Here is a 23,339-nt window from a genome sequence, read left to right on the forward strand (position 1 = left end):
TGGACAGAAAAAAGTATATAAGGCCTGAGGAAACAGAAACTCTCTCTCTTGAGGCTGAGGATTTTGTAAAGGTAAGAACGTGGCTAGCTTGCTCTGTTTCTCTGATCATTCAGCTTTTACCCAATATCTGGCTCCAGGTTTTTTTGTTTTTGTTTTTTTTAATTAATAAGACCTTTTAACATTTGTGTTACAATATAGCTCTGGCTGGCCTGGAATTCACTATGTAGATCATAGCACAGAAACCTACACAGTGAGTCCAGGCCAGCTTGGGCTATATGAGATGCTGTATCAAATGACCTTCAGTGAGGGGCTGGGGTGTGACTCAGTGGTAGAGCCCCTGCCTAGAATCCCCTAGTGAGGGGATGGGGTGTGGCTCAGTGGTAGAGCCCCTGCCTAGAATCCCCCAGTGAGGGGCTGGGGTGTGGCTCAGTGGTAGAGCACCTGCCTAGGATCCCCCAGTGAGGGGCTGGGGTGTGGCTCAGTGGTAAAGCACCTGCCTAGGATCCCCCAGTGAGGGGCTGGGGTGTGGCTCAGTGGTGGAGCACTTACGAATTCCACCCAGTGAAGGGTTGGGGTGGGCATGGCTCCCAGAATAAAGTGGCTTCCTGCTTTAAATGAGATTTTCTGGACCACAGCTCTCACTTCGGAAAGGGGCTCTGGAGCTACGTGTGGCCTGTCTCCAGGCCTGAGGAGAAGGAAACCAGCACCCCAATGCTACCATCACAGGGTTAAACCAGGGCAGTCAGCAGGGCTCCTCAGTAGGGTCGCTCCACACAGGCCCCTTTAGGCTCTGCTCCACAGCTCCTGGCTGCACCCCCCTGCACCTCCCTGGACTGGCCTGAGGCTGACATTCCCGGCAGGGCTTGGGCTCTGGGACAGGGACTTTCTGAGGAGGAAAAGGAAGGGACTCCTATCTGGTGAGTGGGAATTCTTGGCCACCCTGGACACTGTCCAGAGGGCCCTGGGCTGGGCTTATAGCAGTGACGGATGGGCTTAGCTGATTACATCGTCACACCAGCCTGTGGCCGGGGTCGGCTCTCTGGGGCAGAGAGAAAAGGAAGGTTCATAATGGCGCCTTCAGTTGGGCCGTGTTCCTGCTCTCAGCTTGACGTCCGAGGCCATCCGTCCCGAGGTAGCTGCAGTGGCCCCCACTTGCCTCTCACCCCCCAGGGTAGAATCCAGGGCCTCTAACACTGAGTTACATCCCTGCCTCTCACTGGGGCATCCTAGGCAAGTACTTTATGACGGAGCCACACTCTTTTTTTTTTTTTTTTTTTTGTTTTTTTTTTTTTTTTTTTTAATTTACTTATTTTAAAATTTTATTTGCAGCCGGGCGGCGGTGGTGGCGGCGGCGCATGCCTTTAATCCCAGCACTGGGGAGGCAGAGGCAGGTGGATCTCTGTGAGTTCGAGGCCAGCCTGGTCTCCAGAGTGAGTTCCAGGACAGGCATCAAAAGCTACACAGAGAAACCCTGTCTCGAAAAAAATAAACAAACAAAAATTTTATTTGCATTAGTTTTTTGCCTGCATGAATGTCTGCGTGAGGGTGTCAGATCTTGGAGTTGGAGACAGCTGTGAGCTGCCATGTGGGTGCTGGGAATTGAACCCGGGTCCTCTGGAAGAGCAGCCAGTGCCCTTAACCACTGGGCCACACCCCCAGTTTTACCTGCTTCTCCCTGTCTCTACTTCGGTCACCTTCGGTCACTTAGCTCCTGTTACCCACTGACCACTTCTGCAGTCCAAACTCCCCCACCTCTCTGGGGACCCGGGAGCTCCCCCTGTGAATCCGTCCAGTGTGATGGCTTTCCCGGTGGCTTCCCCAGGGGCAGAGGGCTAATCTCATTGCTCTCTGGGTGCTGTGGGAAGACTTGGGGTTCAGTCGCTGAACCTCACACAGGCGAGGGCGCAGGAGTTGAGAGACCTGACTGGGGCAGAGACAGCAAGAGCTGTGAAAGAGGAAATGTGAAACCCCCAGGATCACCCTGAACCCACAGATCCAAGCGCCCTAGTGCCCTCTGAACCCACAGATCCAAGTGCCCTAGTGCCTGCCCTCCGCTACCGCTGACTCCAAGGGACCAGGGAGATCCGGATTGGTAGGTGGGTGACAGGCAGTAGTGGGTGCTTACCCAGTGTCCACAAAGCCCTGGGTTTGATCCCCAGCACCACACAACCCGGGCGTGATGATAAATGCCTATAATCCCAGCACACGGCAGATGAAAGGCAGGAGAACTAGAAGTTCAAGGTTATCCATAGTCACAAGGGGTGTTCAAGGCCTGCCTGATCTACATGAGACCCTGTCTCAAAAATACGAATAACATGGCAAGGGCTGGCGAGACGGCTCAGTGTGTAAAGGGGTCTGCCACCAAGCCTGACGACCTGCGTTTGTTTTTGTTTGTTCGTTTTCCAAGACAGGGTTTCTCTGTGTAGCTCTGGCTGTCCTAGAACTCGCTCTGTAGACCAGGCTGGCCTTGAACTCACAGATCACCTGCCTCTGCCTCCTGAGTTGATCCTAAGATCTACATGGTAGAAGGAAAGAACTGGCTCCCGCAGGTTGTCTCGTGACCTCCACATGAGTATCCCCCCCCCAATAAATAAACATTAACTTATTTTTCAAGTTAGTGGACCCTTTAAGAGGCAGGGCCTAGTGGAAGATGGCTGGTCGTTTGTGCTGCTGTGTTGGGAGGCGATTTGTGTAGTTCTCGGGGAACCTGGTTATCTAACCAGTGTGGGTTGTTATAAAGTGAGGTCACTCTACAGTTGACAGTTGACCTCCTCTACACGTGGCTATTTCCTTCTCTCTGTCTGCCCCACTGTGAGAAGCAGAGACCGCCTTCACAGAGGCAGAGGGCGGGGCTTCCTGACCTTGGACGTGCAGTTTCTAAAACCCAGCTAAACTGACCTGCGCGCTCTCTCTCTCCCCCCCCCCCCCCCCCCCTTTTTAGATATGGTATCATGTAGCTCAGATAGGCATTTGACTTGCTATGCAGTCAAGGATCCTCCTGCCTCTACCTCCCCAATACCGGTATTATAGGCAGTTACCATGCCCAATTAAATTACCTACCTTCCTTCCTTCCTTTCCTTCTTCCTTCCTTCCTTCCTTCCTTCCTCTCTCCTCTCCCTCCCTCCCTCCCTCCTCTCTCTCTCCCTCCCTCCCTTCCTTTCTTTCTTAATATACTGTCCAGCCTCTAGTATTTTGTTATAGAACAGAAGATGGACGAAGACACTCTAGAACGATCCACACTTCCATGGCTCACTCCCAAGAGTTCTGCTAGGCTCTGATGTTCGCAGAGCCTGAAGCAAGATCAGGGACAAGGAAACCTGTTGTCTTAGCTGAGCTGAGGAAGGTCGGGCTCAGTGATCCCTCGGGATCCCTCCCTTCTGCCAGCAGTAAAATTGGAGGGCTCTGCAGGGATCAATGGAAAGATGGGGAGGTGCCAGCTGCCCGGTCCTCTCCCCCAGGGGAACAGGCACAGCTATTTAGAGAGCGGCAGCTGGGACTGCCACTCAGAGCTGGAGACAGCGAAACCTTGGGCCTCTGCCCCTGCCCTTTGGGTGACCCTGGACAACCACCCCCCGCCCCCAGGCTTTGGTCTCTCTGTCTGTAGACTTGAGTTTAGTGGTATTTTTCTCAGGGGCTTAAAGTTGGGGGTGGGTAAAAAGTCTTGGGAAATCTGGGGGTATTGGGGCTTGGGTGAGAGCTCCTCACCAGGGCATTCTGGGAGCAGCCCACGGCATCTCCCTTTGGGTAGCTCTCACTCCGGCCCCTTGAGGGGAGGCTGGGAGGGCAAGTTCACTGACTCAGGTGTCTAGGGGGGCACCGGGGAGACTGAGCCCTCGGGTGGTCAGGTCTTGGGGTGATACCAGTCCTCAAGGGACTCTGCCCTCCTTTCCTTCTGGTGACCGTCCGAGTGGTGATGTATAATTAGCCTCCTTCTGCCATCCACTGTCCGTGTGACAGCAGGCAGGCCATACCCCTCCTCGGAGTTTCTGCTGTCTCCTTTTCCAGACAGAGTCTCATGCAGACCAGACTAGCTTCCACCTTGCTATGTAGCCGAGGATAACCTTGAACTTCCGATCCTCCTGTTTCCAAGTGCGCTACCACTCGGGGATTATGGGGTGCTGGTGCTGGAGCTCTGGGCTCCGTGATGCTAAGCAAGCGCTCTACCTCCTGAGCTACACCCCACCCAGCACCTCTACTTTTCAAGCCAGTTACAGTTGCCTCCAGGAAGCAGACCTCAAGTTTCCCTGTCCCCTACCACAGGAGGGCTTTGCTTGCCAATGGGGCCAGGGGCCAGTGGACTCATAGTGGCATGCAAAATGGTAGTAGCAGGTAGAGACCATCTCTTCCTCCTGATGGGAAGGAAGGGGCCCCCTGGGCAGGGCTCAGCTGGAGCCTGGCAAGGGGAGCAGATGTCTGATTGCTATGGAGCAGGACACAGGCCTCTGGGGGCCATGTCTGAAATGCACCTTGTTACTCTCTGCCTTCACATGCTACATCTCGACTCCGTGAGGTACCCTCTGTACAAAAAACTGTCAATCAGATCAGGCCACACAACCCCCATACCAGTCCCAGGCACCCACCTGGGTGTCAGCAGTCACCGACCTGCAGATCCCTCAGGCTGTGCAGGTGACTGGGTCCCTGTGAGTGATGGGGAGAAACATGCACCAGGATACCAACCTTGGGTGGTACGAAGAACTCCAGGCGGAAGCGCTCCCCAGCCACGGCCCTTCGCAGAAGCAGGCGACACTTCTGCCACTGTGCGGTGCCCCCGGGACCCGAGGCCGCGTCGTCTGCCACCATGAAGCGCAGTGCGCCCTCACGCTGGATGTCCACTAACTCCACCTTGGCTGCCAGGGTCCGTGCCAACCTCAGGCGCCGTGTCCACTTGTCCCGAGGCTCGGATGCAGGCTCGGCGACCCTAGGAGTGGCCCCAGCATCGGGCTCCGGGGACGCGCGCCGGTGCCACAGGTCGCGCACTCCGTCCACCACGCAGAGGCTCATGTTACGCAGTGAGAAGCCCTTGCGGACACGGGCCTTGGTGGCCGCGTGGGCAGACACGTCCTCGGAGCTGCGGGAGTGGCCATAGGCTGCAGCCTTGAGCGCCGATGTGACCGAGGTCACGGCAGGCTCGGGCTCCATGGTGTCCTCCGCTGTCCCCAGCACGCGGCGCACCTCCTCGCTGAAGACGGCCAAGAAGTTGGCGGCAAAGTGGCGGGAGAAGGAGGTCCCCGCGTCAGGCGTGTCGTAGGTTGGGTTGTCCCGAAGGAAGCGGCAGAACTTGTGAGCGAAGTCCACGGCAGCCACCTGTGCGTGCAGCTCGCAGAAATGCCGCCAGTCCGGGACTGGGGCGGGGGCGGCGGCGGAGCCGGGGGTGGCACCATTCATGGCTTTGGTCCCATGGCAGCCTCGGGCTGAGGGGAGAAAAGGAGGTAAGTATTTCTTTTTCTTTTTTCTTTGTTTTTCGAGACAGGGTTTCTCTGTGCACCTTTCCTGGAACTCACTTTGTAGACCAGGCTGGCCTGGAACTCAGAGATCCGCCTGGCTCTCCCTCCTGAGTGCTGGGATTAAAGGTGTGCACCACCACTGCCTGGCAGTATTTCTTTTTTTTTTCTTTTTCTTTTCCTTCCTTTCCTTCCTTCCTTCCTTCCTCCTCTCTTTCTTTCTTTCTCTTTGTTTCTCTCTCTCCCACCCTCTCCTTCCTTCCTTCCTTGCTTCCCTCTCTCCCTCCCTCCCTCTTTCCTTCCTTCCTCCTTCCCTCCTGAGATAGCGTCTCATGTAGCACGGGCTAGCCTCGGACTCCCTATGTAGCAGACGTGACCTTGAATTTCTGGCCCTCCTGGGCCCATCCACAGCCCTCCCAGGGATCTCCTGGATCACAGAGGCTGCTGGAGCATGCTCCCACCCCCTGAAGCTACAGGTGCAGGCTGCTGATCAGTGATGGATGGGGAGATCGAGAGGGGTTGTACGGGGAAGTCTCAAATAGCATTCTTGGGGATCTCCAGGGTCATTCTTTCTGGGGGTGGTCAAGGAGGCTGAGGGCAAAGATACTTTCAAATGGTGCCTCATGGTCTCCAGGAACCTCTCCAAGGTCCCCAAGCCCTGGAGAAGAGGTTGTTGGATTTCCTGGAGCTGGACTTACAGGCAGGTGGGAGCTGCTGTGTTGGGGCTGGGCACCCAGTGCGTTCCCCTGCAAGAGCAACAAGCGTTCTTAACTTCCAAGCCGTCTCTGCAGCCCCTACGGACTCGGTCTCAGCCACTGTCTCTCCCTTCCTTTTGGCCGTCATGACCTGAGGTGTTTATTCCGTCCCTCGCTCCCACCACCATGTTCTGCCTGAGTTGAGGAACTAAGGAGCCAGCTGACCTTTAACCCCTGAGGCTGTGAGCCAAAGTAAGCCGCCCCTCGCCCGCGATGCTCCTGGGTATCTGTTATAGTGACAGCCGCTTACGTTCAGTTTCAGGGTCTTTACTCAGCTTTCTGATCCTGCAACTTTGAGGGTAATCTTCCTATAGGGTTCAAGGATGACCATTTTTATTATTGGCATCGAAGGCCCAGCCTCCTTAGGACTCCCCCCAGCACACACACACACACACACACACACACACACACACACACACACACACACGCACACGCACACTCCTGGTGGCCCGTGTGTTGTTCCTTCCAGAACTCCCATCCCCACTGGACCAATCTAGAAATCCCAGCTGTCTCTTCATTCCAGCTTCTTCCACTTTGTTGCTAGGCAACTCCATCTTTTACCACTTAGGATGGGTAAACTGCAGAGTGCATGTCAGGTAGTCATCTGGGGGACTTGCTTCCTGTCCCCTGTTGTGGGGAACATCCTGGGAACACAAACCCAGCCTGTTCTGCCTGCCTTATCCATTTTCTTTCTTAGATTGTACCCAGTGCCTCCTTCCTGCATATTATTCAATGGATCTCCATTCAATTATGCAATTATACCACTGAGCCACACCCCAGTCCCTCACTGGGGGATTCTAGGCAGGAGCTCCACCACTGAGCCACACCCCAGCCCCTCACTGGATTCTAGCAGGGCTCTACCACTGAGCCACACCCCAGCCCCTCACTGGGATTCTAGCAGGGGCTCTACCACTGAGCCACACCCCAGCCCCTCACTGGGGGAGTCTAGGCAGTGCTCTACCACTGAGCCATATCTCCAGCCCTTCCATCCATTTTCCCTTGGTAACTTTGTCCTTAAGTTAGTGTGTGTGTGTGGGGAAGCGAGTGGTGGTGCGCGGCGCGCGCGGCGGCGGCGCGCGCGGCGCGCACACCTTTAATCCCAGCACTCGGGAGGCAGACCAGGCGGATCTCTGTGAGTTCGAGGCCAGCCTGTCTCCAACGCGAGTTCAGAAAGGCGCAAACTACACAGAGAAACCCTGTCTCGAAAAAACAAAAAAACAAACCAAAACACAAAAAAACCCAAAAAACAAACAAAAAACCCCCAAAACCAAGGAGACTAAGTAGGGAGACACAGGCCTCCCTGGCAACCACCATCGGAGAGGCCAGTTTAGTGGATGGTGAGAGGCAGCACCCATCCTTCTGAGCACTGCTGTCGATCCCATGGCTCTGGCCCGCCCCTCCCCCACCACAGCCCTTGGGACCCCATCGCAGATCTCCCCCGTTGTCTGAGCCTGTAATTTAAACGTTAGGTGAAAAATAGCTGTTCGACGTTCAGCAGCATCCTCGGGCCAGAGGGCACAAGGAACCCCTCCCTCCTTAGGGAAGCCTGGGCGCGGGCAGTCATCAAGTACAGGACCCACCAGGCAGAAGTGCTGGACAGGTTTCCTGAAGCCTGTGCCGGCTTCACACCTATAGACAGACAAAGATGGCACCTCAGGATGAGCAAGGACTGCCGCAGGACTTATCAGGACTTCTGGAGATCAGAGGGCGGTGTGCAAAGTCACGAAGACGGAGGAGATGGGTGCCGGGCCCTCGTGAGCATAACTCAGGCCGGACCCTTACTCGCTCCCCAACTCCTATTCACTTTCCATAATGAATCCTCTTCCTCTAGGAAGCCTTCCTCGACCTCCCCTGCCCAGGCTGGCACAAGTGTCTCCTCTGAGTGCCCACGGGCCCCTCTTGAGCGTCTTCTAGCAAGCTGCCCTTGCACTGTGTTCTGTGCATGCTTTTAAGTCCATCTCCCTAGCTGGCATTAGCATTCCTTGGGGGCAGAGGCGGCTGTACCCACCAGGCCACCACCATCACAACCGCCATAGCCTCCAAGAAGGACGGAGCCGCTGCTAGCCCCGTGAGGGCCTGCCCTGTATGTGACGGCGTGGGTGAGCGTGGGTGAACACGGGTGCCAGACTGGGTATGGGCCTGTGTGGAAGCTGCCAGGAGGTCAGCCCCAGCACTGTGTTTCAAGACCCACCCCTCTCTCTTCTTGAGACAGGGTTTCCCTGTGTAGCCCTGGCTGTCCAGGAACTCACTCTGTAGCCCAGGCTGACCTCGAACTCAGAGATCCACCTGCCTCTGCCTCCCGAGTGTGCGCCACTACAAGCAGGCGGTTTTCAGGCTCTCTTTGTCCCTCCCTGCTTGCTTTTGTGAAAGCCTTTGAAGGAAGAAGTACAGGGCCCTGTAGGATCCCACCTAAGCCAGGTGGAAACTGGACTCTGCCACCATTGGACAGGAGACTGGCTAGTTCTTTTCTGGCTTCCCTTCCCCAGCCCCCCCGGCAGGCCAGCAGTGTATGGGTCTAGGCGTCCATCCATACAGCTGCTTGCATCCCAGGCTACCCAAAACAGGGGTAGCAGGGTGTGGTGGCACATGCCTATAATTCTAGCATTAGGAAGCTGAGGCAGGAGGATTGGAAGTTTTAGGTTACTCTGAGCTACCTAGAAAATTCCAGGCCAGTTTGGGTGATATGGCAAGATTTTATCTCAAAATGAAAATGGAGAAACAAATGTCAAGGGAGGCCAACAAGCACCCTACACCTAGTTACAGATAGGGAGCCCAGGACTCACACATGGGAAGGACAGAGTGAGGCTGTCCACCACAGACCAATGGGCCCAGCCAAGGAAGTACTGTTCCCAACAGCCCCTGGGGCCGGATCTGGGGAGGAAACGAAGTCCTTGACCTTGGCTGACCTTCCCAAATTCTGAGCAGCACTTGAGGAGAAAAAGGCTTCCCCACTCCCTGGAAGGACCAGACAGTGGTCTGGTGAAATCATTTACTGTGCAGACGATCGTGGGTTCAGACCGTGGGGAAGCAGGGTGGACAGCGTCATCCTCCCTGACCCTCTGGGCTGGCTTCAGTTTATGAATTGAAGCCCCTGGCCACCATCACCCCTTTCCCTCCTGTCTCTGCCTGGATGGCCTTCCTCCCTGGCCTTCAGGTGTGTGGAGCCTCCCCTTTTATTGTTACATTTGTGTGTGTGTGTATATGTGTGTGTGTGTGTACATGTGCGCGCGCGCGCACATGTCACAGCACAGGTGTGGAATCAGAGGACAATTTATGGGAGTCGGGTCTCTCCTTCCACTGTGTTGGTCCTAGGGATTGAACTCATGTTGGTAAAGCTTGGCAGCAAGCACCTTTACCCACTAAGCCATCTTACTGGCCCCATCCCCCCCCCTCTCTGTGTGTGTGTGTGTGTGTGTGTGTGTGTGCGCGCACATGCACACATGTGGAAGACAGCGGATGCTCATATCATGCTTTATCACTCTCCACCTTATTTCACTGAGACAGGGCTCTCCCACTGAACCCGGAGTTGGGCTGGCAGCCAGCAAGACCCCATGCATCCTCACGTCTCCACACCCCACTGCACTGGAGTCACAGGGCCTGTGGCCACGTCCAGCTGCTGGGGATTGGAACTCAGGTCCTCATGCTTTCAAAGCCAGTGCTCTTAAGCACTGAGCCTTCTCCCAGCCTCCAGCCGCCTCTTTTCCTGGAAGTTTCTCTCTGTACTAGACAGGAATTCACATGTCCTGTGGCCCTGGACCCTTGGGTGTCTGTCTCTCCTCCTGCAGCCCTCGGGTGCTCAGCCCTGGGAGGAGTGTGCTCTATGCTGACCCTGTTCCCTGGAGCCTCAGTTTCTCTATCAACATAATCGAGGGCTGGAGCAGGGGCCCGATTAAGACACAGAAGTATAGTCCCTGGACATCGGACACAGAACCAGCTGCCTCCTTACGAGGACTGGGGACAGGTAGAGAGCGCCCTTTGGGTAGAGATAAAGACAAAGCCTTCTTTCTGGCCAAGGGGTGAGGGGTGGTGGGACCCCAGGTCCTGGGTAGGTCCACCATCCTCCACACTTCACTCCAATGGGATCTGTCTGGGCTTAGCCGCCCTGACTAGCTTCTCAGCCTGGAAAAATGCTGGCTTGTATTGTCTTTGAAATAGTCTCTTATGTAGCCGAGGCTGCCCTCCAACTCACTATATTGCCAAGAATGACCTTGACCTCTTCATCTCCAGGCTCCTGCCTACCGAGTACTGGGATTACAGGTGTGCTCCATCACATCCAGTTTATTGGCAGCTGGAGGAGGAGGGGGGACACCCAGATCTTCCTGGCAGGTACCTCATCGATTCAGCTACCCCAGGGCCTGTTTTTTGGCTTTGTTGTTCTTAAGTGGGATGGGGCTTCAGAGGGGTGGGGCACGGCAGAGGTAGCTTGGCCGAGTCCCCCCCTCACGGCCTTGCAAAACCGCCGCCTTGACTAACCTCAAGGCCAGACACCCAGTCCGAATCACCGCGCAGACCGGGGCAGCGGAGGGGGTGGACGGCTTTCCGGTAGTAAAAATAGCGCTGACAATCGGAAAGGGGGGTTTAAAAAAAAAAAAAAGCCCGTCTTCAACCCCCGCCAGCAGTGAGCATTTCCGGACCCCAAGGCCTGGTCATTCCTTCAAATATTGATGAGGCCGCCTCGCCGCTGCTGCGCGCTAATGGGCAGAGCAGTAATCGATCCAGCGCTCGGTGGGCGGGGAGATGCGGCGGCCACGCCCCCTACCCGGGAGGCTCAGGTTTCTGGGAAACCCTTGCCGTGGCGACAGCAGCCTCCCTTGGATACCCTTCCTGCTCAGGAGTCGACAGATGCCCCCGGGAGGGGAAAGGCGGGAGTCTGAGGTTCCTCAGGGTGCAATCTACCTGCTACCCAGAGTGCCCGCGTGCGATGTGCATACGGTGGCCAAGAGGACGCAGGCAACATTAGGCAAGATATCCGTTTCTGCTACCACTCAGTTTGTGCGGAACCACCAAGCGCAAGAGGGGAAGAGAGGGCCCGAATGAAGGGGCATCTGTTTTTAGGCGAGACAGTGCTCTCTTTCAATGAGCCATTCATTATAGGGAAACTGAGGCCCCTCGCCTCCCCCATCCCCGACCGCAACCCAAGAACAGTTTGACGTCTCTTCTACAGGACTTTCCTGGAAGCTAGTCCCAGCCGAGATTGCTCATGTCCTCCCTTCCCAGGGCTGACCTGGCTTGGCCCGGGCCACTCAGCCTCCCCTTGACAGCAGAGGCTTATTCCAGCCTCCTGTGGCTCCAGCTGCACCTATTAATGAATCTCTCTCCATGCAGCCCACCCACATTCCTCCAGCCCAGAGTGGCCCTCACCAGCAAAGTCAGGTGCCTGGACATTGCTTCTCAGGGCCACCTTACCTCACCTCAGGGGAGACCACATGTACATGGCAGGCTCTGCACCAGACCCTCATGCCAGAGGGAGAAAGTGGCTGGTATTTCCCCACCCTTTCCCACCCCATGATGCTGGCATCAGGTAGCAGTCAGCATGAGCTCTGGTCTTCACATTCTTGAGCCTGCTGGGACTATAGGTAGATTAAGAGTCTATGGCAGCTGGCCAATAGAGTGCTTGCCTAGCACACGTACAGCTCTGGGTTCCGCCCCCCAGCCCTGCACATAACAGGCATGGTGTATGTATGTATACAGTGGCCAACAGCTGTAACTCCAGCTCTCAGAAGGTGGAGACGATGGAAAGACCAGTTCAAGGCCAGCTTGGGCTATATAACAAGTTGGAGGCTACCCTGGGCTACTTGAACAAAAATGAAGACAGTTGGGGTTGTAGCTCAGTTGGTAGAGTCCTCGCCTAGCATCTGAGAAGCCTTGAGTTCTGTTCTCGGCATCAAATGACCCAGGCAGTGGTGGCTTTCACCTGTAACCCCAGCCTATGGGAGGCTGAGGCAGGAAGATCAGGACTGCAGGGCTGTACTCAGCTACAGGAAACCCTCCTTTGCTTCAAAAGAAAAAAAAAGTATTGCATCTGCTGCTTCACAGGTGGGTGTCAGGGATCTCTGGGTAGTTCTGGCTTTTCTCTGAGTGTTGTGCTTCCCCATCAAGCTCCCAGAGACCTCTTCCTAGACCATGGCCTGCCCAGAAGAGCATGTTTGGAATGCATCTGTTAGAGCAGTCTAGAACACTCCCATGTCCCACAGATAACTAAGCTCAAGCATTTCCCTCCATTCATGTTGGGGCAGTGGAGGGACCACGTGGACTAGGTCTGAATCCCTGCTTCTCTGCTTCTTAGCCCTTACACCTACTGGGGCCTCAGTTTCCCCATCTGTTGAGATGAAGGGCCAGAGCATGCTAACTTCCCAGTTTGTAGCCATGTGTGATGGTGCATGCCTGTAATCCCAGAAGGCAGAAGTAGGAGGAAGCTCATGAGTTCGAGGCCATCCTTGGCAACTTAACAAGTTGAAGGCCAGCTTGGTTTATGTGAGACTCTGTCTCAAAAATAAACAGGGCCGGTGAGATGGACGGCTCAGTAGGTAAAGTCACTTGCTGACAACCTGAGTTTGGGACCTAAATGGAGACAGAACCCTGACTCTTCCAAGTTGCCTCTGATTGCCACAATAGCAAGATGGTGCCCATGTACACAGACAGAAACAAGGTAACGGTAAAAAACAAAAAATAAATACAGATGAAAAAGTAACTTGTTTAGAGATTAAAGTTCTCCCTGCTTCGATTTCCTAAATGTTGTTTGTTTGTTTGTTTGTTTGTTTCTTTCTTTCTTTCTTTCTTTTTCTTTTTTTTTTTTTTTTCGAGACAGAGTTTCTCTGTGTAGCTTTGGAGCCTGTTCTGGATCTCGCTCTGTAGACCAGGCTGGTCTTGAACTCACAGAGATCCGCCTGGCTCTGCCTCCCGAGTGCTGGGATTAAAGGCGCGAACCACCATGGCCCGACCCTAAATGTCTTTTCTAAGTCCCTTCTTGCTCACTCTGGCACCTGGCTACAGTGCCAGGTGACCTTTCCCCTAGTCTCCCTACTTGCCCCCCACTCAAGTCCCCACAAATCAAGTATTCACACCGGGGCCCAGGTGCGTTTCAGAAACCCATTCTCCTACAGTGTCTTCCTGTAACAAAGGCCTCTCCATCCCCTAGACAAAGAGATGGGGTTCCGGCAAGGGAATGCCCAGAGGCTCACTAACTGGGTTAGTACAAGGCCACCCCCTTAGTGTATCAGTCACAATATGGTGACCCAGTGTTTCGAAACGAGCCAAGTTCCAGGCCCGTCCCTTCCTGTAGTTCTCATTTCTAGCTGAATTCTTTCAAGGGCACAGAAGGGGGGAACCCAGTACCTGCTTTTTGGGAAAGAGCAGGGGGGCCACACTGGGACCTGCAGGAAGGAGGGCCAGAGGTGTTCGGGTGAGGACGGGGACCACAAGTGGAGCTGGGGTGGCTGGGACGTCTCAAAGGCCGGTCCGTTTGTCCTCAGGAGCACCCTGTGCTGGACAGCTCCTCAACTGGCTGGCTCCGGATGCCCCGTGCCCGGCTCTCACCCTACCCTGCTTTGGGTAGTGTGGGGAGGAAGGGGGGGGGGCAGCTGCAGAGCAGAGGTAGCCCCTCTCCAGCTCTGGCTTGGGCTCAGCAGCCTCTTCCTCTTCCAGTGTTGTGTGCTTCACATGGGTCCTGACCCAGTCCCCTGTGTGTGTGTGTGTGTGTGTGTGTGTGTGTGTGTGTGTGTGTGTGTGTGTATGCCCACGCGTCAGAGGCTGGCATCGGGTGTCTTCCTCAGTCACTCTGTATCTTATTTTTTGAGAGAGGGTCTTGAAGATTTGGCCTGGTTGGCTGGCCCGCAAGCCCTAGGGATTCTCCTGTGTCTTTTCTTCCCCAGATCTGGGATGACAGGCATGAATAGCCGTGCATGGGTTCTGGGGCGGATGTGACTTGGCTCCTCGTGTGTGTGGCGAGCACACACCTGGACCATTTCCCCAGCTGCTCTGGCGTGGTTTTATCCCGACACACAACGTGAGTGACTCCTGAGACCGCCCTCCTGTGACCCCCAGTTCCGAGCAGGACAGAACTCTGGGTGCTGCGGATGCTAATTAAAGTGCCCTGGGCTTCGCTCTGGTCTCCTTGGACACCGGGCACCCAGCCTGGCATCATCTCGCCCACCGCACTCCTCTGTCCCAGTAGCTGGCAAGTCTGCAGCCCATATGAGGCTGGAGAGCCCCTCTTCTCCGGGGTTACCGCTACCCTGGCCCTATCAGTGACCTGTGACCTGTTTCCCCCATCAGACTGTGACTTCAGAGGACTTGCCCGCTATCCTCAGAGGGTTACAAGCATCTGCAGAGTGCAGCCCCACCTACTGCACCCAGAGGAAGAAAACAGTGTCTCCCACACACCATGCCCCGCTCACTGTGCCCAAAAAGGTGCACGCTTGAATTCATGTTGAGGGCACACATGCTGTCCCTGGGGACAGAACACAGCCATAAAAAGACTCAGCTAGGTGAGAATGAAAGACCTCACTAGAAGCAGGGGACTGTGGCGGCCTCTGGGACCCCACATGGGCCGTCACAGAGAGACAAGAGGCAGGCTAACCAGATCCCATGGGGACTGCAGGCTGGAGGCTCACAGCACCTGAAAATCCTCCCTCATGTTTTACCAGGGTGCAAGAAACAAGAATCAGGTTTGGGCATGGCAGTGCACGCTTGGGATCCCAGCATTTAGGAGGTAAAAGCAAGAGGATCAGGAGTTCAAGACCAGCCTTGGTAAAATAGTGAGATGGAGGCCATCCTGGGTTGCATGAGACTGTCTCAAAACAAAGCAAGGATGCCAGGCAGTGATGGAGCACACCTTTAATCCCAGCACTCAGGAGGCAGAGGCAGGCGGATCTCTGTGAGTTCGAGGCCAGCCTGGTCTACAGAGTGAGTTTCAGAGCAGCCAGGGCTACACAGAGAAATTCTGTCTCAAAACGAAAACCAAACCAAAACAAAAAAAAAACCCAAGGTCTATCAGAATGACTTGCTAGGTAAAGGTGCTTGCTGCCAAATCTGATGACCCCAGTTATTGCGAGGACCCACGTGGTGGAAGGAGAAAACTGACTCCCAGAGTTATCTTCTGCTCTCCACAGCAGGGTGCCCCTTCCCAAATAAGTGTACTAAAAACTAAAAACTAAAAAAAAAAAAAAAAATCACAGCCAAGCTCTTGCCAGGGAGAAGTGGCCTGGAGGCCTCTGCCTTGTGGGCTGAGGGACTTTGGGCCGATCATCTCACTTCCTCTAAATGTTTTGTGGCGCTCAGAGCTTGGCATGGGCCAGTTGAGATCAAAGGCTTAGTTTAGCCCTGGGAGGCCCAGTCTCTACTGGCTGGATGTCCCTGCCTTCAGCACTGGGGTTGGGGGTGGGGGTGGGGGTGGCTAAGTGTGTGTTCCAAGTCCTCCTTGGGGACTCCTAGTAAGTAGGTGACAGGGACTTGGAGGCCTTGGAAAGTGTTGTTGTTGTTCTTCACAACTGGGGGAAGAAAAGTGTGTGTACTAACTCTCTGTTCCCCAGACCTGTTCCATGACCACGCACCCACAGTCCTCAGCCAACAGTCACACCTCCCAGGGTGGGTGTGTCGGCTACTTACAGGAACTAAGAGGGAGATGGGTAGAAGCAGCGGGTGGGAAACTCTGCCCCCCTCCGAGACCCTGCCCCCATCAAACCAACCCTGCCTCAAAAACCCACACAAAGGTGGGAGAGACCCAAGTCTACAGGGCTGTTCTCTGATCTTCACACGAGTACTGTGAGGCACACGAGCCCACACACATCACACACAAACAACACCAATAAATGTAACTTAAGAATTATTTAAACACAGGCAGATCTCTGTGAGTTCAAGGCCAACCTGGTCTACACAGAGAGTTCCAGGACAGCCAGGGCTACTGTGAGACTGTTCTCAAACAACACACAAAAACAAAACCAGGATACCTCACACTAGCTTAATGGGATTTTGTAAATTTTTTTTTTCAAAGATCTTAGAAGCCAAAAGAGATATATTCATGAGACAGGGTAGGGGCTTCAGATTCCCCCACCCCCAACCCATAGATTCCTAGGGAAACCACTTATCTAGGCTGCTACCCAAGTAGAGGGATGCTCCCTGCATGGGACAATTCCAGCAGGCTCCCCGCAGAAATACCATTTTATTTGGCATGCAAGATATTCAGCTCAGGGGGAAGAGAACAGGTTGAACGAGATGGCTCAGCGGTAACGACACTTGATGCCAAGCCTGAGGACCTGAGTTTGGTCCCTGGAACCCATATGGCGCAAAGAAAGAACCGACTCTTGCAAGTTGTCCTCTGACGTACACACACACACACACACACACACACACACACACACACACACACACACACACAAGCAAATTTTACAAAATTTACGAAGGGGCAGAAATGAAGTTCAACACGCCCCGACAGCCCATCCCCTGCACCACCTCGTGTGAACTAGACTCTGGCTTATTCATGTTCACAGCCTCTTTGGGGGATACCCCGCGAGGCTCTCGTCACTGCAGACTTCTGACCCTGAAGACCCCACCGAGGGGACCACGCGAGAGTGGAGGGGTAGGAAAACCCTGGCGGGTCCCAGCCTCTGCCTGGCTTCGGCCCGCATCCCTGGTGCGGTTGCTAAGCGCGCAGCTCGCAGGTTCATCAATGGCCTAGGCCGAAGGGGCTGAATGGAGGGCACTAACCCGCCCCTTCTTAAAGGCGCCGGCCTGTCACCCTCCGCGATCCTCCTCTCAAACCCCGGGCTGCTCCGGAGCTCCAGAGTGGGCGGGTCACGAATGGTGGCCGTGGGAAAGGGGCCCTGGGCCGGAAGGAGGGCTTCCCCATGGGGTAACTGTGGCCCCGATGGGGTCCCTCCAACCCCAGCGTGTAGCCATCACCCTCATTCTGGGTTGATCCACCTCCTCCCAGACCCGGGAAGAGACCTGAACGTCCCCTCCCCCCAGCCTCAGATCCCTTCCTGTAGGGGACCAGCTGCGCTCGTCCCTCCAACCGGCCAGTGTTCTGAGGAGGGGACCGGGGCTCAGCTGCTCCGGAGGTAGCTGCTCCCCCACCCCCCGCGCCCGAGCTTCCCGTTACTCTCCACCTCGCCTGGGCTGTGGGTCCCCGATCCGATCCCAGCGGGGCTCATCCCCTCTGTCGCGCGTCCTCCTCCCTCCCCGGTGCACACAAAGACGACACGCTCGGACCCGGGCGCGTGCGGCCCCGGGGTGGCGGTGAGCACACCGCGCGCGCGCACGCACACACACACACACACACACACACACACACACACACACACACACACGCCCGCCCTCGGGGACAGCCGGGCACCCGGGTGGGGTAAAGACCCATGGGGACAGGGAGCTGAGGACAAGCAGGCCGTACCTACAGGCGCGCAGCTTCGGCCGCGCGGGCCGGGGCGCCGGAGGAGCGCTGCCCGGACCGCAGCCGGGATGCCAGGACCCGGCGGCGCATAGCCCTCCGGGCCGGAGTTCGGCCCTTGGTGGCCGGTGGTGACGGCGGCGGCGGTGGCACCCGCTTCTCTGGCCTGCAGCCTGCGAGGCTCGTGCGCTCTTGGCGGTCCCGGCGCAGCCCCCTCGAGGCTCTCTCTCTCTCTCTCCCTTTTCGGGCTCCCGAGCTCGGCGCGCTCGGAGCCCAGACTCGCGCGCCGCGCGCCCCTGCGGCTCCCTCCGCGCCCCCGGCCCTCCTCCCGGCCCCAGCCGCGCGCGCCTCCGGGCCCCGCCCACCACTAGCCCCGCCCCGACACGCCCACCCTCCCGGCTCGGGCCCCGCCCTGCCGCGCCCCCGCCCACGCGGTGCGAGCCTCTAGCCCCGCCCCGGCTCCCCCGCCCGGCCCCCGCGCCCTCTCCGGAGCCCCGGTGGCGCCGGCCCAAGCGCTCTGTCTTCCTCCGGACGGTGGCTGAGCCCAAAGACCTGACCCGGGTGCCCAGGTCTCGTGGCCAGTCCTAGGAATCCCTCCCACGTCGGGGCGTCTCCCGGAGCCTGGGGTGGTGGTGGGCCCCAAGGGGACGATGGGAGGGTGTTCTGCGTGGTGGGCCACCCCGGGCGTGGACACCCTGGGAACCGTCCCCGGGTTGTGAGTCTCAGACAAGGGGCGGGCGCTGTCGGCCGACCCTCCGCCGCGAGGACAATGGGAGCCTCGAGGAGGTCCAGATGTCGCAACCGAGGAAATGTCTGTCTGGTTCTCAAGAATCCCGAAGCCGAGAGCCACGCCCCCTGTCGTCCCCCCATCCCCATCCCCGGGCCCTCCCGGTGCGTGAAATCGCCGGGGAGCTCAGGGCCGGGAAGAGCCCTACACACAGGTCCTCGCCTCCCAACTTTACTCTGGTGTCGGGGAGACCGGCCCCGCCAGGTGACGTGCCTGAGGTCGCCCGGGGACTCGGGGAAGTTCAGGAGAAGTAAGCGTTGCTGGTCGGACTCCTGAGGTGGCGCTCTCCAGCCTCCAGAGGGGAGGGAGGCCGCGTCCCTGTGATCAGGCTTCGGGGAAGGAGCCAGGTCGGTTGACATGTGCGTATCATCCCAGCGCTGGGGAGGTGAGGCAGGAGGGAATACCAGTTCGAGGCCAGCCTGGGCTACATAGACCCTGTCTCAATAAGCCCAAGCCAAAAAGAAACGAAACCCCACAGGTGTGTTAGGACGCTCGGAGGCGAGACCTATGGCTTACTTCTGCAGAGGACGCGATCTCTTTCATCTGCTCTCGCCTCCCGGCTCTCTGCTCCAGGCGTGCCTGGTTAGCTCCCTGTGTTGACCTCGGGCTGTGATCTGCCTGGAGTGTCCCCATCTGTGCTCTCCTCCCACTCACAGTGGCCTCTGACCTTTGTAAAGTCCGTTCACTCACAGGAAGTCAGATCCACGGATAACTTCCCTAGAATCATCACGGGTGGCACGGGGTGGAGGATGACACTGGAGAGGTGGAGTGCTCTGAGAACATGGAAACCGGCTTGCTCCAGCCTCTCATGTGCCGCCTGGAATCCTGGGAGCTGTCCTCCAGGGGAATGGGGTCACAGAAACCAGCCAGACCTCTGTCGAGGCCGGGGTACCTGTCCCTTCGCTGCTACACATGGACCAGCAGCTGCCCCGTCTCTAGACCTGGCCAGCAAACACTTCAGGAAAGCTCAGGCTGTGATCCAGCCATTGATTGGACTTGTGCACAGGTCCAGTTGCCTGGCTGGGAACCAGGAGTCCTGTGAATGGAGTCAGGAAGGGTGGGATAGAGGAGGGAGAGGAATTGTGTCCCTGGGTGGTCTGGCTATGGAGCCCACTGGGGAGAGGGAAGGCTGGGCAACCAAAGGGGACTCACCCGGTTCTGAGCTGTGGCTTGAATCTGATGGTGGGCTGTCAGTGACCGGAGAGGACTCTGGGGTGGGAACCAAGACAACGGTTCTAATTCCCCCGAGAAGGAAGTGAGGAGTGAGCCTGGCTCACATGAGGAACTCACAGGAGATACAGAAGTGTGTGTGTGTGTGTGTGTGTGTGTGTGTGTGTGTGTGTGTGTGTAGTGATTGTCTATGAGCAGCTGTCGTGGAGATTGGAATGAAGGTCAGGGGTGACAGGTGCATCCTGGCCCCCCTGAGGGCCGAAGGCTTTGGGGCTTTGGAGATCAGATAGGACAGATGATAAGGGGGCCCTGCTGATGGTGGCCCTGAAGGAGGGGCCTCCCTGGATGCAGAGGCCACAGACAGCTCAGGAGTAAACCTGACACGGAGAGAGCCCTGTGAGCCTTGCTTGGTGAAAGCCTCAGAGCCCTGGAGGGTGATGGCTTTGGTGGGCGTGGCAAGCAGGCGCCAAGAGGAAGAGGCTCTGGGGCACCCAGAAATGGAAGCAGGAACTCCCCAGGAGCTGACATGAGCCCGTTGGGACTTGTCAGGCTCTCAGCCATGGCTGGTCTGACTAACTGATGAGCACTCTGTGACATGTGGTTTTTATGAGACATTGCTGCTGTTGTAGCTCAGGCTGGCCATGAAGTAATGATTCTTACTCCAGCATTCTGACTGCTGGGAATAAATATATACATTTATATTCATATATATGTATATGTATATATATATATTTATCTTTTGGGATGGGGATTGAACTCAGGGCCTTGTGCAAACTAGGTAACAGTCTACCACTGAGCCACCCATCACTCAGGTGGAGCCACCCTCACTGGGGGATTCTAGGCAGGGGCTCTCCCACTGAGCCACACCCCAGCCCCTCACTGGGGGATTCTAGCAGGTGGGCACACCTCAGCCCTCACTGGGGATTCTAGGCATGGGCTACACTTTGGGGATTCTAGCAGGCTCTACACTGAGCCACCCAGCCCTCACTGATTCTAGCATGCCACAGCTCAGGCAGCTCTCCACTGAGCCACACCCCAGCCCTCACTGGGCGGCATCTCTACCGAGCCCCACGCAGCGGCTCCCTGGCCACCCAGCCCTCACTGGGGGATTCTAGCAGGGCTCTACCACTGAGCCACACCCAGCCCTCACTGGGGATTCTAGCATGCTCTACCTGAGCCACCCAGCCTCACTGGGGGATTCTAGGCAGGGCTCCCACTGAGCCACACCCAGCCCCTCACTGGGGGATTCTAGGCAGAGTGTAACACTGAGTTAGATCCACAGGTAGCTTGGGAATAAGAGACTAGATCTCTGGTTTGGATGGGGTGTACTCAACAGACTCACTCTGGTCTGGGTTCCAACAAAGCTCTGGACACATTCATAGCACTCTTGGGGGTAGGAAGAATGGGAGAGATCCTATCTACATGCCAGGCAAGCTCCAGGGGGTGGGGCTGCAGGCACCCACCATCCTCTCAGACACCCAGTGTCTAGCTGAGGAGTCACAGAAGACAAGGCCCCACTGTGGCTGCGATGGGTCTTTATTTTAAACATGCAAAGCTGAAGAAAAGCATCAAATCCAGCTGAGGAAGATCTGCCCGCGGCCCTGCGAGGCGGCCTTGCTGTCGTGGCCGGGACTACTTTTCCTGGGGCCTCTCAGACTGTGGTCTGAAGTGCCTGAGGCACAGGAGCTTCGTTGGGGGAGACTTCCTCTTCTAGAAACCAGAACACCTTGCTAAAGAAGCGAGCAGAACTCAAATCATGAACGGGGTGCAGGGAGGGGGTAGTGGAAACCATCCCGCCCTCTGGGGGGCTCCCTGTCTTGGGGACGGCAGTGAGGTTGTGTCAACCCTCTGCCCCTCTGAGGAACAGGGCAGATGGAAAGCCTGCTGGCCTAGAAGAGCCGCCCACCTATTTTGGGGTGTGGGTGTGCTCCTAAGGGAGCCTATGGGGATGCCAGATGACGATCTGTATCACAGTCAGGAGGCTCGGCCACCAGGGCTAGAGGTCCTGACGTGGGTGGAGCCTAGGTCAGGTGACTAGACTGAGGGCGGAGCCTCAGGGGCCCCGCCTAGCTGGGTGCTAGGGGTCCTTTGGCTCTCTGGGGCATCTGGCACTGTTGGCTGAGGACAGAGACAGTTTCCGTGGGGGATTTTTTTTTTGGGGGGGGCATGTCATTAGAAGCAGCTGATCAAGCAGGGACGGGGGATGCAGCCAGCACTCCTCGGGCGAGGCCGGGTGTCACTGCCATAAGTCGCCGGCCGCTCCGTTGTCGCTCTCGTGGAATTTGTGCAGATGATCGGCAAACCTGAGGGAAGAGCAGAGAGGAAGATGGGTGAGCAGCGCAGAGCGGGGGACTCTGGGAGGGGAGCTGGGGGGGGCTTGGCTCCAGGTGTGGGGGGGACCGGGGACAGCCTTACTTCTTGGCGCACGTGGCGGCGCAGTCTCTCTCCACGCTTTCACTCCATGCCAGCTTGTAGAGCACCTGGTCAGGGAGAGACACCGTGAGCTAGCTGCCTGCCTCACGACAACTCCTATGGCCGCCTACAGATGTTAGGTCCTGGGGCGGGTGGCCTTGGAGACACTCTTGAGCCAACCTACTTTATAGATGCTTAGAGAGGAGCAGACACAGAGCTACTTGAGTTACTCTCCTAAGACTATGGGCATATTCAATAAGAGACTTGGAGACCAGGCTAGCCCTGGGGCTATCTTCTGCTATGTTTAGTAGGGAGAAGTGGTTCCTGATGCTGAAGCCTTCTGTGCATACAGTTCCCACCTATTCTCCCTGTCTGGTGGATGGAGGCATCACCAGCCCTCTATCCTTAGACTGCCCTCAGCCCACTGACTATAAACTGTCTCTACCTGGGCAGACAGCGCACATGGGCCTTCTCCTCTGTGCAGCCAACTGTCTGTTCCCTGGGGGTCTGCTCTTTTCCTGCCTTAACCTCCCACCAGTGCTGGGAATGGAACCCAGGGCCTCCCACATCTAAGCAGGCATCCTATCCCTGAGCCACACCCCAGCCCCTCACTGGGGGATTCTAGGCAGGGCTCCACCACTGAGTCACACCCCAGCCCCTCACTGGGGGATTCTAGGCAGGGGCTCTACCACTGAACCACACCCCAGCCCCTCACTGGGGGATTCTAGGCAGGTGCTCTACCTCTGAGTCCACACTCCAGCCCCTCACTGGGGATTCTAGGCAGGGGCTCTACCTCTGAGCCACACCCCAGCCCCTCACTGGGGGATTCTAGGCAGGGGCTCTACCTCTGAGCCACACCCCAGCCCCTCACTGGGGGATTCTAGGCAGGTGCTCTACCACTGAACCACACCCCAGCCCCTCACTGGGGATTCTTGGAGGTCCTGCACCGCTAAACTCTCTCTCTAGCCCTCTATTTACTTTCTGAGAAAGGCCTCCTTAAGTTGTCCTGAATGTCCTTGAACATGCTATGCTGCTCAGACAGGGCTTGAACTTGTGATCCTCCAGCTTCAGCCTCCTGAGTGGCTGGGATGACAGGCCTTCTTCATCTGCATGCCTAGTTCCTCACTCAGTCTTCCTCCAAAGCCCTTCCAGGACTGGCCCCCTCTCCAAAGTGGCTCAGCTGTGCTCCAGCCAGGGGGCCCGATGTTAGGGGTGTTCCTTATCTCTAAATTAAATTGAAGTCCTTGGAGTTGGGGAGGAGAGCGGAGTGAGCCAGAGCTGAGGGTGAGGCACCGGGGAGGCTCTGGAAGTCCTCCACACAGTAACAGTGCGCTGCTGCCCAGAAGAGCCTGGAGACAGCCCTGGTCCACGGCGCATGCTCACCAGGAAGA

The 23,339-nt window shown here is 56.6% G+C and overlaps 1 protein-coding gene across 6 annotated transcripts in view; it reads right to left on the reverse strand.

Annotated features, from left to right (window-relative positions):
- The window catches only part of Sh2b2 (SH2B adaptor protein 2), a 29,468-nt gene extending 9,846 nt beyond the window's left edge, over positions 1 to 19,622 (reverse strand). For 3 of the 6 annotated variants that reach the window (XM_037198313.1, XM_028894446.2, XM_028894445.2), the window contains exons 1-2: positions 17,583 to 17,664; positions 4,678 to 5,411 (exon numbers count right to left, since the gene is read on the reverse strand). In XM_037198313.1, coding sequence (XP_037054208.1) covers positions 4,678 to 5,385 — 708 coding nt within the window. In that variant the 5' untranslated portion in view covers positions 5,386 to 5,411; positions 17,583 to 17,664. Of the gene's footprint in view, positions 1 to 4,677; positions 5,412 to 17,582; positions 17,925 to 18,882; positions 19,077 to 19,518 lie in introns of those variants that run through there. The other 3 variants (XM_037198314.1, XM_037198312.1, XM_028894444.2) reach the window with 3 other exon arrangements.
- Positions 19,623 to 23,339: the final 3,717 nt, after the last annotated feature.

Source organism: Peromyscus leucopus, chromosome 23 (assembly GCF_004664715.2).
Source record: "Peromyscus leucopus breed LL Stock chromosome 23, UCI_PerLeu_2.1, whole genome shotgun sequence".
In the NCBI taxonomy this organism is placed as follows: Eukaryota; Metazoa; Chordata; class Mammalia; order Rodentia; family Cricetidae; genus Peromyscus; species Peromyscus leucopus.